General features: G+C 43.2%; 1 protein-coding gene across 1 annotated transcript in view; it reads left to right on the top strand.

Annotated features, from left to right (window-relative positions):
• LOC134653165 (structural maintenance of chromosomes protein 1A) overlaps positions 1–18,162 on the top strand; it is a 47,214-nt gene extending 29,052 nt beyond the window's left edge. The window contains exons 12-25 of the mRNA XM_063508514.1: positions 1,409–1,620; positions 3,336–3,510; positions 4,355–4,609; positions 5,098–5,163; positions 5,497–5,630; positions 5,951–6,072; positions 6,754–6,935; positions 8,059–8,181; positions 8,657–8,766; positions 10,103–10,247; positions 10,603–10,782; positions 15,001–15,179; positions 17,264–17,441; positions 18,033–18,162. Coding sequence (XP_063364584.1) covers positions 1,409–1,620; positions 3,336–3,510; positions 4,355–4,609; positions 5,098–5,163; positions 5,497–5,630; positions 5,951–6,072; positions 6,754–6,935; positions 8,059–8,181; positions 8,657–8,766; positions 10,103–10,247; positions 10,603–10,782; positions 15,001–15,179; positions 17,264–17,441; positions 18,033–18,092 — 2,121 coding nt within the window. The 3' untranslated portion in view covers positions 18,093–18,162. The remainder of the gene's footprint in view (positions 1–1,408; positions 1,621–3,335; positions 3,511–4,354; positions 4,610–5,097; positions 5,164–5,496; positions 5,631–5,950; positions 6,073–6,753; positions 6,936–8,058; positions 8,182–8,656; positions 8,767–10,102; positions 10,248–10,602; positions 10,783–15,000; positions 15,180–17,263; positions 17,442–18,032) is intronic.
• Positions 18,163–18,772: the final 610 nt, after the last annotated feature.

The raw sequence follows: 18,772 nt of genomic DNA, 5'->3' as shown, positions 1-18,772 counted from the left end.
TAGGGCAAGGACGATCTTGGTCAAAATGTTATACCACATCTACTTCTATGTCACATCTATCCACTTTATCGCAGCATTGTAATCAGTATACCCAATACGAGGGGTATTCAAAATATTCTCGGTATGAGAATGAAAACAAACAAGTACGAAAAGTTTGATATTTTTATTTTTCAATATACTCCCCCCCTATGTTCATACACTTAAAAGATCGATCAATTATTTTTATTAATCCTGCATAAAAATATTTTTTATCTTTGGTGTAAAAATGCTCCTCCACTGCCGCCTTCAATGCTTCATCATCGGAAAATTTATTTCCACGCAGATCCTTTTTAAGATTGGGGAACAAAAAGAAGTCGCTGGGGGCTAAGTCCGGACTATACGGTGGGTGAGTAACAGTTTCAAACCCACATTCAACAATAGCTGCCTTGGCAATATGAGCAGTATGGACGGGGGCGTTGTCATGCAGAAGCATAACACCTTTGGTTAACTTTCCTCGCCTCTTTTCTTTGATTGCATCCTTTAATTGACGTAGAATGTTAGCGTAGTACTGTCCTGTGATATTTACACCTTTTTCTTTATAATCGATCTGTAATACTCCTTCACAATCCCAAAATATCGTGGCCATGACCTTGCCAGCTGAAGGGATGACCTTGAACTTCTTGGGATGAGCTGAACCCTTAATGTGCCACTGCATGGACTCTTGTTTACTCTCTGGGTCATAATGATGAACCCAGGTTTCATCTCCAGTAACTATTCTTTGCAGCACCTCATCAGGATTTTCACCGCACAGGTCAATAAAATCGGAACAACAAGCTACACGCATGCCTTTTTGAAGCCGAGTCAGCATTCGCGGAACCCATCTTGCACTTACTTTTGACATATTAAGATGGTCATGGATAATATCATGTATGGTACCAATAGAGAGATTGGTTACTTGTGCTATAGATTTTACCTTCACTCGACCATCTTCCAATATAAGTTTTTCCACTTTATCAATATTTTCTTGTGAAGTAGCTACTACAGGCCGGCCAGGTCTAGGGTCGTCTTCAACACTCTCCCTTCCACGTTTAAACTCGCTTGACCACTTTTGAATGGTAGATAAAGAAGGAGCAGACTCACGGTAAACACAATCCATTTCCTCTTTTATGGTTTTTTGATTTTTACCCTGTTTTGTCAAGAATTTTATCACGCATCGATGTTCTAATTTAGTTAACATTGTCAATTCCCACATGATGTTCATGTTTGTTCAGCAATTGCAGAAAAACAAAAGAACATCTCGCTTCGAATTATACTTTTTTTTAATGTCAATGAATAAACCTTAGCGGCCAGTAACGAAAGAAATTTTAGAAGAGGTTGTAAGATATCAATACCGAGAATATTTTGAACGCCCCTCGTATGTTGTCCGCAGTACGACCGCATGATCAACATGTGCCAGCCCACACACAAGCGCTACAATGTGGCTATCACCAAGGTCCTCGGCAAGTACATGGAGGCCATAGTTGTGGACACCGAGAAGACCGCTCGCCGCTGCATTCAGGTCTTAAAGGAAAGGATGTTGGAACCTGAGACTTTCCTTCCACTGGACTATATTCAGGCAAAGCCGTTAAGAGAGAGACTACGGTAAGTATTGTCCTGGCAGGGCCGTCATGTGGGTGAAAAAAAAAAACTGGTGACGAAAAAATGTCTTTGGCAAATACAGTCAAGGTATTAAAATATGTTGTATTATATGACCTTATTGCAGTGGTTCCTAACCTTTTCAGTCCGGTCACCCCTATGACTAATTAGGGAACCTGATTTTACCCCTCCTCCCAATGGTAATAAAAAATAAAACGTTTACGTTTGTTGTATTGTTAAATTATGTTAGCTTATTACCCCCATAAAATACCAGTTTTACCCCCACGGGGGTAATTACCCCCAGGTTAGGAACCACGCCTTATTGCCTTAACATTAAGGTTGTGTGTACTTCTTTTACGTTATTCGAAACAGAAAGATATCCTATTAGGATTTATTTGTTAACTGCGACTCGGCTACTCTGACTTACGTTCTGACACTTATCTTCCAACACAGAGACATCCGCGTGTACAAGAACGTGAAGCTCGCTTTGTTATGCCCCGTTTTACACCTTTTGAAATCGCAGGAGAAATGAATCCTAGTTACAGATGTAGTGCATAATTATTTTACATCACGGAAACGTACGAACGTGGCTTGCTATTTCAGTCAGTCTCGGTACAAAAAATACTGAGCCTACTGAGGTTGACTGTGAAATACGAACGTTTCCGGGAAAGTACGATGGAAAACAATTATGCACTACATCTGTATAGTTATTTTCGATACAAGTGCGAAAAAGAGGAAAATCGAAACGAGTGGCGATAAATTAAAACACGACCGAAGGGAGTGTTTTATATCGACACGAGTTGCGAATTACCTATTCGCACGTGTATCGAACAACGTTTTACAGTACATATGGCACTTTAAAGTTTCGACATCGCACGAAAAGTCCTATTTTACGCACTAGTGCGGAAAAGTAGCCCCATATGTACTGTAAAGACTATTTTCTATTCTTGATTCGGCTATCCTGCCTGTTGGTCTAAGAGCTAGCCACGGAAATAGGTATGCAATTTATAGAGCAACGAAATCCCTCTAGTTAGTATGCCATACTATCATTATTAATTAATCCGGGCGCCTGGCAGCTGTCTAGCGGTGGTTGTGGGGGTGGATGGGCAACAAAGTGGTTGTAAAATCAATTGAAGGTGTGCAATTTATAGAGCTCTGTGTTTGGTGTGATATAATAGCTAATTATGTATTTAATTCAAATATAACAATGCCAGGCGTTTTATTTGGGGGAAAAGTAGTGCCAGGTGATGAAAATACACAATCACTTTGTGCGCCTGCAGGAAGTACTCACAATTGCTTTACGCATAGATTGTGAGTCAGGTGCAATTTGCTCGTGATCTTCCTACAGGCGCACAAGTAATTGTGTTTTTTTATCGATTTTTATCACCTGGCACTACTTTTCCCCCAAATAAAACGCCTGGCATTGTTATATTTGAATTAAATACATAATTAGCTGTTATATCACACCAACCACAGAGCTCTATAAATTGCACACCTTCAATTGATTTTACAACCACTTTGTTGCCCATCCACTCCCACACCCACCGCTAGACAGCTGCCAGGCGCCCGGATTAATTAATAATGATAGTATGGCATACTAACTAGAGGGATTTCGTTGCTCTATAAATTGCATACCTATTGCCGTGGCTAGCTCTCCGGCTTCCCGTCCTGCTCGGCCATCCTGCCTGTTTGCACGTCCTGACACTTTCCTTTTCCTACAGCGACATCCGCGAGCCGAAGAACGTGAAGCTGCTGTTCGACGTGCTGCGGTTCGAGCCGGCGGCGATCCACCGCGCGGTGTTGTTCGTCACCAACAACGCGCTCGTCTGCGAGACGCCCGAGGACGCCTCGAGGGTCGCCTACGATCTAGACCGTAGCAAGAACAGCCGATACGATGCAAGTGCACACATTTACAACTACTACTCAAAGTTAGAACCTTAGAAAATACTACTGAAAACACCTAGGCGACAACTACGTAAAATAATAGGACTTATCACAGGACATAACACACTAAACAAACACCTACACAATATGGGTAAAACGGACAGCCCCTTGTGCAGAGCGTGCATGGAAGAAGAGGAAACAACAAAACACATACTCCTAGACTGCAAACAGGTAGAAACATACAAGAATAAATACCTAGGGACTCCGAGCACACTAAAAGAGGCAGTCGGCAACCTGAAAACACTGCTAGGTTTCATGGAGGAGCTGGGGTGGTTAGAGTAGCGCCACCTCGTTTCACGCAAAATAGGCACAATGGTTGTCGATTTGCGGAAAATGCCCAGAAACACTAACTAACTAACTAACTAGAACCTTAGAACGTAAATAATTAAGCGGTCCACAGTTAAAACAAGTTTGAATTTGTCACTTTAGTGGACTGTCGTTATGCAAGTTGTTATAAATGTACTGTTGAATATAGGTAGTGAAAAAAAAATAGTAGAAGTTGTGATACTGGTCCAAAGAGATCCCTCTTTATACTGTGACCTTCCTGCAAAAATTGGTACTAATTAAAATAATATTAACCCTATTTTATATATTTTTTTATATGACCCTATGATTAATTGCTGTACTTTAATTGTGTTATGAAGTAAGCTAAAACAAAAAACATGTTTTTACAAGTGTGATTCGACTTTAATTAAGATCTATCATATATACCTTTATGCTTATTTGTAGATAAATATCTCTACAATCTTAAAATATATTTTTTGTAACGTAACACCAACTATAATCTGTGACACAGGCACTGGCGCTGGACGGGACATTCTACCAGAAATCCGGCATCATCTCCGGCGGTTCCCTCGACTTGGCTCGCAAGGCCAAGCGCTGGGACGAGAAACACCTCTCCCAACTCAAGGCCAAGAAGGAGAAGCTCACGGAAGAGCTGAGAGAGAGCATGAAGAAATCTCGCAAGGAATCTGAGCTGACGACGGTGGACTCGCAGATTCGAGGGCTAGAAGCGAGATTGAAGTATGCGCAGAGCGACCGGGATACTACGGTAAGATTTTAAAGGACTTCTGCTGATGTTTGTTGGCTTTAGTTGGTTATGAACGAAGGGCCAGGAAGCACCTCGGCCAACTCAAGGCCAAGAAGACAAATCTTACTGAAAAGCTGAGAGAAAGCGTTAAGAAATCTCGCTAGGAATCCGAGTTGATGACATTAGACTAAGTTTCTAAAGGATTTATTGCTAAATTCTTATGGGTCGTTTCACAAACGCAGAACGAAAACTTAAATATATTTTTTCTTGGCGTCTACCCTCGGAAATAGTCTACTAATTTACCGCCCTAGTGCGGCAACTATCACTATACGTGCGTATGTGGAAAATTCAAAGGGCCATATGTACTGTAAAACATTGTACAATACACGTGCAAAAAGGTAATTGTATCGTAATGTACTTTTTCATTGCATTTGCCTTTCATTAAAACATAAAAATTTAAACTTTTAAACAATTTTGCTGTAGCCGTAAAAGGTTTATGTTTGTTGCAGTTGAAGCAGATCAAACAGTTGGACGCAGAGTTAGCGGAACTCGAGAGAGCCATGGACAACTTCGGAGTAAGTGTCTCTTTTTAGGGTTACGTATCAACGGTAAAAAGGAACCCTTATTTTGCTAGATACATATACCAGTAGAATATTTCAAACTTCTTCTGCAAGTATTAAGAACTCTTCAAAATTTCCTTGTTATCTGTTGACGGTTGGTTTTAAATAGTATATCAAGTATATGGTGCCATAAGTATGCATTTTCCCACCAATTCCTGGCATTCATTGCCAAGCGGACCCCATGCTCCCATGAGCCGTGGCAAAATGCCGGGACAACGCGAGGAAAATGATGAAGCACGCATTTTTGTAATTTTTCGTCATGTTAACTGTATTTTTTTGTACGTTTAGCCTCAAATCGAAGCGATCGAGCGTACCATCGCCGCTCGCGATGCTAAGATCCAGGAGGTGAAAGAGAACATGAACAACGTAGAAGATGTGGTCTTCCGCCGCTTCTGCCGCGACATAGGTGTCGCCAACATACGGTAATAGTATTATTCCATTACGTAGGATTGGCAAAAGATTTTATACATACCAAAAAGACAATGATGAAGTCAGTATAAGATTTGTAAACTCTAGGAAAAAATCGTGCCCATGTGTTATTCTTAATTAATTTAAATGACCTGAAATATTTTAACCTTTGTAACACAGTTGCACCAACCAGAATTGACGGACTATTCAACGCCACATAGCAGTGGACTATGAAACTTCTCATACCATAACATTATGCAAACTTTTTAATGGTGAAAGACGTTTTGGTGCAACCGACCATTGGTTAAACAAACATGTCACTTGTTTCCAACAGTCAGTACGAAGAACGCGAGCTGCGCGCGCAGCAGGAGCGCGCCAAGCGTCGTATGGAGTTTGAGGCGCAAATCGACCGCATCGCTTCCAACCTGGAGTTCGAGCGGTCCCGTGACACTCAAAGTGAGCATACTAAATCTTCTTCCCTATTTCCTAATTGAGTAACTAGGACTTGTCTCCTGGTAAGAGTCGTGTCGTCTATTACTGAACGGCACCTCGCGTGCTCAAACTTATGTACCTTGCTTGTTTTTGAGTTGACTGAACATTTAATACATTTGTACATTTAATAATGTACGCCTTAAAAGTGCATTAAAATGTCGTTTTCTAGATTGTGAGTTATAACTCGTGGTCGCTTATGTCTTACAAGAATTTGGGTTTGGAATCGCTTACTGTACACACTTATATCTAACGAGTATATTGTTGATAGTTTGCTTTATTCCCCTCATGGGCCACCAAAAAATGTTGCTGAATCTTTCCGCGGCCCGGTAACGTTTCTGTGCTCGTTTTTTGAAGCCGGCTTCTGCTACGGAGACCTGAAGGTGTGACGACGGGCCCAAAGGTGCTCCAGCGGATCGGACGTGGATGACGGTGAAATGAATTTAACACGAGTTCACTAGTAACATATGTGGCCGCTGCGATCCGTGCCAAATGAACCCGTCATAGCGACGAACTGGCGTTCGCCTTGAATTTTGAGAGCTTGATTTGAGCGCGAGCGAATATTGACAAGCGATCGATCCGTTCGGTGGATCGGGAACGGAGGAATGGCTTTGTGAATGAGAGTTAATTTAGAAGTATATTTGTCAGAGAACGTGACCCGCTGGGAGCGCACGGTGCAGGACGGCGAGGACGAGCTGGAGGCGGGGCGGCAGGCCGAGGCCAAGCAGCGCGCGGAGGTGGACCGCGAGCTGCAGCGCGCCGAGGCGCTCAAGGCCGAGCGCGCCGAGGCCAGGGCCCGCCACGACAAGGCCGAGGAGGACGTCAACAAGGTGCGAGGGACCTATTATGCCGGAACCACACTTCGCTATGCGTTATTTGTTATGCGCGTTATTCGGCCGCATACGACGAAGTGTGGAGGGTTCATTCGTCTATATTTGCTATATTTGCCCGCATAACGCATAAGCGCGAATAGCAAATACGCCTATCCGTCCACCTGTCGGTTTTTTGACACACTTCAAAGGACACGAATAAGCCGAATATGCCTCTCGACTGCCCACACTTCGTTCACTCATTCACTCGCTTACGCTTTTCAAAGTCAAAACGCACCACATATGTTTAGCACACCGACACCAAGTTTGGCACACCGGCACGAAGTGTGGATGCCGTGTTTGTTGTTCGCTCACATAACAAATATTTGAGCGAATACAGCGTAGTCGCATAACAAATAACGCATAGCGAAGTGTGGTTCCGGCATTACATTTTATTATTCGCTAGGTGCACGACTGGTGCTGCCCTCATTTTGTCGGACTTTCTACGTTAAATTTTATGGAGTAAAATTAGTTCAAGCGGCTGCCGCTAGTACTGATGTCGAACATTCCATAAGATTACCTGTGTTTGTGACGATCAGCGCCACTTCCCCCTCCACCAACTTCGCACCTTGCCAATAGACTGCCTGAGAAAATGTGTTCTAAACTAAGTAAAGGCGCTATTTAGCTCTTTTAACTTGAATTTGATTACTAAAACGAGCCGCCTAAGTCTAAAAGAAGTTAATAAGGTATGTAACACAGTTCCTCGAAAACTACCCACTTACCTAAACTTTTATGAAAACATTTGAACTTCTAACTGAATACTAGCGACTCGATAGTTAATTAGACAAAATAGTCATCTACGATACAAGTGCGGAAAAGAAGAAATGCTAAGCTACGTAATACAAAATAATCCCCTAGAAACAGACTATCCAACCAAAATGGAATAGGCCCCTTTTTTTAAAACACAAGGTCATTGTGAAATGGTGGAGATGCTGGGACGGATTTGTCAATGTGGCAGAGTTTTTCGAAACTGTCTCTAGACCAAAGCTTTTTTTACATCCTACATTTTTGTTGCGTATCGTCCTCCCGCAGCGACTAAACCAGGTCATAAATGTTTAAAAATGACTATAAATTTTGTTTGCAGGCTCGCAAAGACCTGGCGTCCATCCAGAAAGACATCCAGAGTGTGCAGAAGCAGATTGCCAGCATTGAAGCGAAGATCGAGAGCAAGCGCAGCGACCGCCACAACATACTGCGACAGTGCAAGGTAGGCTTTACATACGGGATAGAGGAACTTACTTGGGCCCTGAGGGAACTAACCTAAGTCGTTGTTGAAGCTAATTTTGCTTAAAGTAAACATTTTATTTCTGCTCTGAATGAAAAATGCAATATACCCGAAGGTTAGCTGAAAGAGATCCGTTATAGGGATAAGTTCGGATTTGTAGGTACGAACGAAAGTGACTTATCCGAAATTGAGGTCAACTTCTTCAAAGTTTTGTGTGAACCTATTTTTGTACAATAAAGTGATTACTAATTCTACTACTTCTAAAAATGTGGCCAGAAATAAAAAAGCGATTCTGCTTAAATATGTCAATGATCGAAAACATCTTCGTTCGTAAAAAGCGGTGAAAATCAATAAATTTAGTCTTTTCTAGCACTGATTGCATTACAAAAACTATTAAGCTTCAAACAGTGAATGATATTAAATATCTTCAGTTCCTAACCTCCTGTTATCCATACAGATGGATGACATAGTGATCCCGCTGCTGCAAGGCAGCCTGGAGGATATAGGCGACCACGAGTCCGACCCCTCCTCTATGTCCACGACCCAGCAGTACAACAGGGACGCCAGGTATGATGATGATGATGGGTATAACTTGTCTAAAGTTGCCGTCATTAGAACTTGCGAACTATGTAAACAAACAATGTAACTTTGTTTTGTGACTGCTTCTCCTTGAATTTTCACACTACCCCATCAAATACAATTCAAACTATACACATATACACTATTGAAACGGTCCGTTCCGTAAAATACATAAATATATAACTGTATCTTGGATATTTAATTAAAAGTTTAATATGGTTTCATAATTTAGGTTATTAGGACCTGATGGAATGACGTTTTTGTTTCTTTTAAATTCTACAATTGTCTATGATAGGTAGTGTTGTGACTAAAGTTTGTGATATAAACCCGTTACACACTACCCAACTCACGCTCTGTACCTACCGCCGCGGTTGTAAAATACATCAATACATCATTCTTAAGTACCAATTTGTCTTCTGATCGTGATTAAACAAATTAAAAATAAGTAACTACTTGTTTTTTAATTTTGGTATTTTATTACTCGATATGGTTTGACATTAGTAAAGTAGTAAGTAAGAGTTGCCCATCACTAGTAAATTTATCATTCAGAGACAATTTCAATATGGCGGTTTGTTTACATAGTTCGCAAGTTCTAATGACGGCGAGTTTAGATGGATGACATAGTGATCCCGCTGACATAGCAGCTTTATGAATAACGCCATAAGGTTTTAGCCGGCTGTTTTGATGCACAGTGGATTATCCCTCCCTTTGGTCTTTAACTCCATGTACACACAATAGCTTAGACGTCAGTTCAAGTCTGTGAGAGTACCGCAAAAATACAAAATATACAGCAGCAGCAGCCATCGAAACACGAAAATCGTCTATTTGCCTTTGAGTTCTTGCTCATTGAGCGATAGAGAATATAGACAAACAAAAAATTATAGGGTCTGGCACTTTTTCTTTAATATATGGCAACTATAGCCGGTCAAACAAGTTATAGTCAGTAAAAAAAGGCGCGAAATTAAAATTTTATATGCAACGATAACCCTTCGCGCCGACATTTTTAAAACTTGCCGCTCTTTTAACTGACGGAAATTGCTTGGCAGAGTATATTTCTGTTTATAGTAGACACTTGGAGGATACAACTAAACGGAGTAGCCATTAACAGGCTTTCCCCTCTGTCGAAAATAGGCGGCCAACGGTCATACACAATGTATGGACTGACGTTTATCTGACATGGCTATTTTTACGTTACGCATACATTTGACGTTCCCCTCCCCCGCAAAAATCGGCAGACTGTTTTGTACAGAAAATTACAGACATGGCGTCTCCGTTTGATTATATCCTCCAAGAGTAGACACTATCAAAACGCGTTTTTTTTCAGTATCCGTGTGAACTACCGCTCGCTGTCGGAGTCCCTCAAGGAGTTGGAAGAGGCGGACGAGGTGAAACGTAAGGCGGACAAGTTGCAGAAGGCCATCAACAACCTGCAGGCCACAGTTGACAAGATACAGGCGCCTAACATGAGGGTAACTTACATTTTAAGGATTCTGAAGTTAGCTACAGAATCATAAATAACAAGAGACGGGTCAGTCATGTCTGTTTCACAGTTTGTCCCTATTTCACACGAATTTTATTCATAAAACATTAAATGTAGGTGCCTTTTCATTATATTTCATAATTTAAATAAAAAGTATGCAATTTAATAGAAAATTAATTATGTAATAGTCAAAAGCCTTACTTAGACTTAGAGGTTTTTGATATTATCTATGACTGAGACTCACAGGATTAAAAAGAACAAGGAACCGTGTCAACTGTTTTTGACAAGTAAACAAACCTTCGATTTTTATTTTCTAATTCTAAAACAAATATACACACCCACAGGCCATGCAAAAGCTGAACGAAGTCCGCGAGAAAGTGAACGCGACCAACGAAGCGTTCGTGGCGGCCCGCAAGAGAGCGCACCGCGCCAAGCTCGCCTTCGAGAAGGTCAAGAAAGAACGCCACGACAAGTTCATGGACTGCTTCGAGCACGTCGCTAACGAGATCGACGCCATCTACAAGGTGAGACAGCTATATACAGCCAGAGTGAGAGGTACGCCAAGCTCGCCTTCGAGAAGGTCAAGAAAGAACGCCACGACAAGTTCATGGACTGCTTCGTGCACGTGGCCAACGAGATCGACGCCATCTACAAGGTGAGACGGCTATATACAGCCAGAGTGAGAGGTACGCCAAGCTCGCCTTCGAGAAGGTCAAGAAGGAACGCCACGACAAGTTCATGGACTGCTTCGAGCACGTGGCCAACGAGATCGACGCCATCTACAAGGTGAGACAGCTATATACAGCCAGAGTGAGAGGTACGCCAAGCTCGCCTTCGAGAAGGTCAAGAAAGAACGCCACGACAAGTTCATGGACTGCTTCGAGCACGTGGCCAACGAGATCGACGCCATCTACAAGGTGAGACAGCTATATACAGCCAGAGTGAGAGGTACGCCAAGCTCGCCTTCGAGAAGGTCAAGAAAGAACGCCACGACAAGTTCATGGACTGCTTCGAGCACGTGGCCAACGAGATCGACGCCATCTACAAGGTGAGACAGCTATATACAGCCAGAGTGAGAGGTACGCCAAGCTCGCCTTCGAGAAGGTCAAGAAGGAACGCCACGACAAGTTCATGGACTGCTTCGAGCACGTGGCTAACGAGATCGACGCCATCTACAAGGTGAGACAGCTATATACAGCCAGAGTGAGAGGTACGCCAAGCTCGCCTTCGAGAAGGTCAAGAAAGAGCGCCACGACAAGTTCATGGACTGCTTCGAGCACGTCGCTAACGAGATCGACGCCATCTACAAGGTGAGACAGCTATATACAGCCAGAGTGAGAGGTACGCCAAGCTCGCCTTCGAGAAGGTCAAGAAAGAACGCCACGACAAGTTCATGGACTGCTTCGTGCACGTGGCCAACGAGATCGACGCCATCTACAAGGTGAGACGGCTATATACAGCCAGAGTGAGAGGTACGCCAAGCTCGCCTTCGAGAAGGTCAAGAAGGAACGCCACGACAAGTTCATGGACTGCTTCGAGCACGTGGCCAACGAGATCGACGCCATCTACAAGGTGAGACAGCTATATACAGCCAGAGTGAGAGGTACGCCAAGCTCGCCTTCGAGAAGGTCAAGAAAGAACGCCACGACAAGTTCATGGACTGCTTCGAGCACGTGGCCAACGAGATCGACGCCATCTACAAGGTGAGACAGCTATATACAGCCAGAGTGAGAGGTACGCCAAGCTCGCCTTCGAGAAGGTCAAGAAAGAACGCCACGACAAGTTCATGGACTGCTTCGAGCACGTGGCCAACGAGATCGACGCCATCTACAAGGTGAGACAGCTATATACAGCCAGAGTGAGAGGTACGCCAAGCTCGCCTTCGAGAAGGTCAAGAAGGAACGCCACGACAAGTTCATGGACTGCTTCGAGCACGTGGCCAACGAGATCGACGCCATCTACAAGGTGAGACAGCTATATACAGCCAGAGTGAGAGGTACGCCAAGCTCGCCTTCGAGAAGGTCAAGAAAGAACGCCACGACAAGTTCATGGACTGCTTCGAGCACGTGGCCAACGAGATCGACGCCATCTACAAGGTGAGACAGCTATATACAGCCAGAGTGAGAGGTACGCCAAGCTCGCCTTCGAGAAGGTCAAGAAAGAACGCCACGACAAGTTCATGGACTGCTTCGAGCACGTGGCCAACGAGATCGACGCCATCTACAAGGTGAGACAGCTATATACAGCCAGAGTGAGAGGTACGCCAAGCTCGCCTTCGAGAAGGTCAAGAAGGAACGCCACGACAAGTTCATGGACTGCTTCGAGCACGTGGCCAACGAGATCGACGCCATCTACAAGGTGAGACAGCTATATACAGCCAGAGTGAGAGGTACGCCAAGCTCGCCTTCGAGAAGGTCAAGAAGGAACGCCACGACAAGTTCATGGACTGCTTCGAGCACGTGGCCAACGAGATCGACGCCATCTACAAGGTGAGACAGCTATATACAGCCAGAGTGAGAGGTACGCCAAGCTCGCCTTCGAGAAGGTCAAGAAGGAACGCCACGACAAGTTCATGGACTGCTTCGAGCACGTGGCCAACGAGATCGACGCCATCTACAAGGTGAGACAGCTATATACAGCCAGAGTGAGAGGTACGCCAAGCTCGCCTTCGAGAAGGTCAAGAAAGAACGCCACGACAAGTTCATGGACTGCTTCGAGCACGTGGCCAACGAGATCGACGCCATCTACAAGGTGAGACAGCTATATACAGCCAGAGTGAGAGGTACGCCAAGCTCGCCTTCGAGAAGGTCAAGAAAGAACGCCACGACAAGTTCATGGACTGCTTCGAGCACGTGGCCAACGAGATCGACGCCATCTACAAGGTGAGACAGCTATATACAGCCAGAGTGAGAGGTACGCCAAGCTCGCCTTCGAGAAGGTCAAGAAAGAACGCCACGACAAGTTCATGGACTGCTTCGAGCACGTGGCCAACGAGATCGACGCCATCTACAAGGTGAGACAGCTATATACAGCCAGAGTGAGAGGTACGCCAAGCTCGCCTTCGAGAAGGTCAAGAAAGAACGCCACGACAAGTTCATGGACTGCTTCGAGCACGTGGCCAACGAGATCGACGCCATCTACAAGGTGAGACAGCTATATACAGCCAGAGTGAGAGGTACGCCAAGCTCGCCTTCGAGAAGGTCAAGAAGGAACGCCACGACAAGTTCATGGACTGCTTCGAGCACGTGGCCAACGAGATCGACGCCATCTACAAGGTGAGACAGCTATATACAGCCAGAGTGAGAGGTACGCCAAGCTCGCCTTCGAGAAGGTCAAGAAGGAACGCCACGACAAGTTCATGGACTGCTTCGAGCACGTGGCTAACGAGATCGACGCCATCTACAAGGTGAGACAGCTATATACAGCCAGAGTGAGAGGTACGCCAAGCTCGCCTTCGAGAAGGTCATGAAGGAAGCTACTCTGTCATTATAATCTCTCACTGTCTAACCTCTGCTTTGAAGCTTGGCTTTCGGCCTCGCATCCAGTACTCGTACACATAGCAACACTGTTAACTGTCCATCGGTGGACCTTATTACAAAAGGCATAAGGTCCTATCCTTGGTACAGTCACGTGCAATAACATATACTCCTCAAAGGCCGCAAAAATATGTGACATACTCTTATGGCTCTACAAATAAGATCGTGTTAGATATTTTTGCGGTCTTCGTTGTATAACATATTATTGCAGGTGACTGTACAAAACAGGAGTAGCAGAACGATATCTCTCTCTGCCAAAGCTGTGGCAAGTCGGTTTTGGAAGACGTAATCGCAAAGCACAAGGTGCATGATGGTAATACACATCTTTAAGTAAATAATCTAATATTTTTAAACTTGTAATGGGCACAATTATGGGCAACATTACTATAATACGGGAATAACTGTTCAAATTGAGTTGAGACGAAGATATGGGGCATTATCTATGAAAAGGGACCTTATTGTCGATGGCGCTTACGCCGCACAGCGTCGCGAGGCATCGTATTTATAACGGAGCATCGTTAATAATGGCGTAAGCGCCATCGACAATAACGTCCCTTTTCATAGATAACGTCACATATGATATCATAGTCAAATAGTCATGCCAAAGATTCATTCTTGTTTTAACCCTTAAATGCATAGTGATGCATTTATACACACAACATAAACATCAAATGTTATGCATTATTAAACAAATTCTATTTGTTCTTGTATATTATTTCAATAGTAAAACTAATAAATTTTCCGAATCATTACATAAATTTACGCAGTATTTTAATTTATAAAAATTACATTTGTTTATAGACGGAATGTCGGAAAACTTGGAAAAACCTGGAAGTTGATGATTTTTAGTATGTCATTTTGGGCAGATTTTTCGGGGTTTGTAATTATTTTATATTTAAAAACTTTATCATAGGTATATCACAAATAGTGTACCTTTCTAATGGTAGTAAAAAATTTCATATATCTATTACTGAAAATTACATATTTACATAAATATGATTTAGTCAATTCAACTTCTAACACTGATTTCGCAGTGAAAATCGAAGTTATATTTTTTTTAACTATTTTTCCTAGAATCGGCAAACAATTATGTGATACATATATTAATTTCGGGTAAAAAGAAAAAGTCATGCATTTAAGGGTTAAACGTGTAAAAGTGCAACAGTATGTGGTAACTCTTGCTGTCATAATGGTATCTGTTTCCAGGCGCTGGCGATGAACCAGTCGGCGCAAGCGTTCCTCGGGCCCGAGAACCCGGAGGAGCCGTACCTGGACGGCGTCAACTACAACTGCGTGGCGCCCGGCAAGCGCTTCCAGCCCATGTCCAACCTGTCCGGCGGCGAGAAGACCGTGGCCGCGCTGGCGCTGCTCTTCGCCATACACAGGTATACGTGAACCAGGATCCCAGGGCCCTACGGAACACCAGCGCTGGCTTTATAGCTAGCATTATGCTGAGTTGGGTCCATTTCGTGATGCACACTTATTGTTCTCTTCTGTTCTTGCTGTTGTTGTCTGTACATGTTCGTACATGTTTTGTGAACGTCACGAATAAAAATCTTTTATCTTTTTTTTTTTTTTTTTTTTTTATTGAGGGTGCGCCATGTTGCGGAATTTCACTGGAACTAATTTTTTCATACTACACTGAATTGTCACCCTATACGTGATAATAGCAGCGCCCTCTTGACAATTATCATATATTACTGGTCAGGCTATAATAACCATAGAAGGTAGGACCCTATAGAAATGGTATACGCGTGCCTCCGCGAGGGACAACATACGCAATGCGACATGATTGATCGAATTTATTTGCTGCCCACCATAATCCATACTAATTTATGGTGGGGAATAAAAAAAACCGGCCAAGTGCGAGTCGGACTCGCGCACGGAGGGTTCCGCACCGTCAACAAAAAATAGAGCAAAACAAGCAAAAAAACGGTCACCCATCCAAGTACTGACCCCGCCCGACGTTGCTTAACTTCGGTCAAAAATCACGTTTGTTGTATGGGAGCCCCACTTAAATCTTTATTTTATTCTGTTTTTAGTATTTGTTGTTATAGCGGCAACAGAAATACATCATCTGTGAAAATTTCAACTGTCTAGCTATCACGGTTCGTGAGATACAGCCTGGTGACAGACGGACGGACGGACGGACAGCGGAGTCTTAGTAATAGGGTCCCGTTTTTACCCTAAAAATGTGAGACTGTGACAAGGACAAACAAAAATAGCGCTTTCTCTGCTACTCCTCCTGAAAGATACGTAAGACTACTATCCCGTTCTGTCAGTTACCCCCACCACTCATGCCCAATCAAATTTAATACTAGATTCATGGTAATAACCCTCTCGCCTTGTAAACCTCAAACGGAAGAGCGAGGTTTCCTGATACCTCATCCTGGTATGCTCATCTACTAGGAAATTCCAGCCATATATTGTAACTGTTATTTGTTTGTTACCCTAATAAACATTTTTCATTTTCATTTTCAACCCTCTCGCCAGCCGGTCTAGCCAAGGTGACAATCGCTATCGCTTCGCCATCGAATCGCTTCGTGTCTTTCTATCACTCTTCCATATTAATGTGACAGGGGCAGTTGCGTTTCGTTCGCTACGGAGCGTTAGCGATTGGCACTAGCTATGAACCAGTCCACATAAACCCTCGGTACACACACACAGGTTAACGAAAGCACAACTAGGTTGGCGCTTCTAAAGAACCCTATCCTAACAAATCAAGCGTACAAAAAGGACCTAGAACATCTTCGTCAGGAAATAAACTAAAGGGAACAGTGAATAAAAATGGAAGTGAATGGGAGTGAATAAAACTCATTTGACAGGCTTTAAAACATGAATCTAGTATAACTGGATTGGGCATGAGTGGTGGGGATAACTGACAGAACGGGATAGTCTTATGTATCTTTCAGTACGAGTAGCAGCGAAAGCGCTATTATTGTTTGTCCTTGTCACAGTCTCACACTTTTCTTTATTTTCCACCATAAATTAGTATGGATGATTGGTGGAATCTATTTGTTGCCCACTATAACAAATAAATTCGACCAATGCGACGCTATGATTGGTCGAATTTATGTTTTGTCCCTCACGGAGGCACGCGTAGACCACTTCTAAAGGATGCTACCTTCTATGCTTTAAAATGTAGATGTATATGAAGTATTTTCTGAGCTGACGAATCCCTACCTTACCTAATCAATCAAGCAAGCGACCTAGAGCGTCTCTGTCAGAGAAAAGAGAGACACGATGCCTGGCTGAATCAGCTTCCTCCAAACAAATTGTATTCGACAACGTAATCATGTATTTGCTGGTCACGTCTGATGATGTAGCGGGGTAGGTGGAATTAAGCCCTATACATATTGAGCATTTTCTCCAAAATATATTTGATGAGATCTTGCCTATCGCTGCAAGTCATTCTAGGGCGGTATTACAGACAATAATCTTGATTTCACTGGTAAATGATTTGTTCCAGCTACCAGCCAGCGCCGTTCTTCCTCCTGGACGAGATCGACGCGGCGCTCGACAACACCAACATCGGCAAGGTGGCCTCCTACATCCGCAGCAAGAAGGGCTCGCTGCAGACCATCGTCATCTCCCTCAAGGAGGAGTTCTACGGCTGTGCTGATGCGCTGGTCGGGATCTGTTCAGAGGTAATACAACAACGTAGCCTACAGCAGCAAGAAGGGCTCGCTGCAGACCATCGTCATCTCCCTCAAGGAGGAGTTCTATGGCTGTGCTGATGCGCTGGTCGGGATCTGTTCAGAGGTAATAGCAATTTCTACAAGTAGCAGTGTCCAGAGGGTCTACCGCGAAAAACTAAACGCTGGAATATGCAAGATGCAAGTTTTTCGTGGTAGGCCCTCAGGCATAGATCTGGATTCTTACCTCGTATATCCCTTGCAAATTTCGAGACCAAGAGCACTTAGACTTTACGAGACTTGCAGCGCCGGTAGGTTACTAAAAGCACCAAGTTTTCGGAACTTGTGTAACAAATATCATTTTGACATCTACCTGTACACTATGTTCCCTGAGATGTGCCTGTTTTTCGGTAAAGGAAACCTGGGTAGAAATTCAAAGGTGCAAATATATCACAAGTCCCTACAATGTGAGGTTTGTGCACCACAGGGGGGCCTATATTGGTTTGTGGAGACGGGCACCTTACGAACTTCATTTTAGCAAAAGTAGAGATTGTTATTGTCTGGATTTTATAAAATGACTAATGTGTACGTTTTTGTTTTCAGCCGGCAGACTGCCTGGTCAGTGACGTGTACACTCTCAGCCTGGAGAAGTATGAAGACTAAGAATTATTCATTATTCTTTATCCATCTATTGACATTTCATTAGTAAAGTTTAAGTTATGACATACATTCAGTTTTGTAATAAATCATGTTTTATTCCTTTACCAAACTGACCCAAAAAGAGTTATGGCATTATTCATAAACGCATTACAATATACAAGCCTGTCATTTTAACGAATGTATTCTATGAAACAAACTTCTATGATATTATGACGTTAATAACACTTGCACTGCGTATGCTATCAAAATCGTTGCAGACTTGGTCTAGGTATAGTATAGACTTTATAGAGAATAAATAAAAAAACAACATTAATTCTTATGGACCTCTATTATGTACAATAGAACGTTTTATATTACAACAATAAATTATAATTAAACATATAGTTAGAAAAACAGATTGGAGGCTGAATAATGGAAATCAACCAAAAGCTGTTGACATCCCCAAGATGTAAGGCACGGTAACAATGATGTCAATCAATTCTATCTGCCCTAAAACTTAATACGTACAATCAGCAAATAAAGCTAAGCGGGCGAGGTGTTCAAAATTATACTGAACACAAGTTTATGGTAGCGCGTCATTGTGAACCTTGTCGGAATGTACGAAGGTTGATATTGGGCTGTAGCCGCGTGCGTCAGTTGATGTCTTTTGCGTTAAAAAATTAAGAGAACAAAAGCATCTCCCG

This window comes from Cydia amplana, chromosome 12 (genome assembly GCF_948474715.1).
Source record: "Cydia amplana chromosome 12, ilCydAmpl1.1, whole genome shotgun sequence".
Lineage (NCBI taxonomy): Eukaryota > Metazoa > Arthropoda > Insecta > Lepidoptera > Tortricidae > Cydia > Cydia amplana.
The sequence above is the reverse complement of the archived record's forward strand: the minus strand, read 5'-3'. Positions and strand labels throughout refer to the sequence as shown.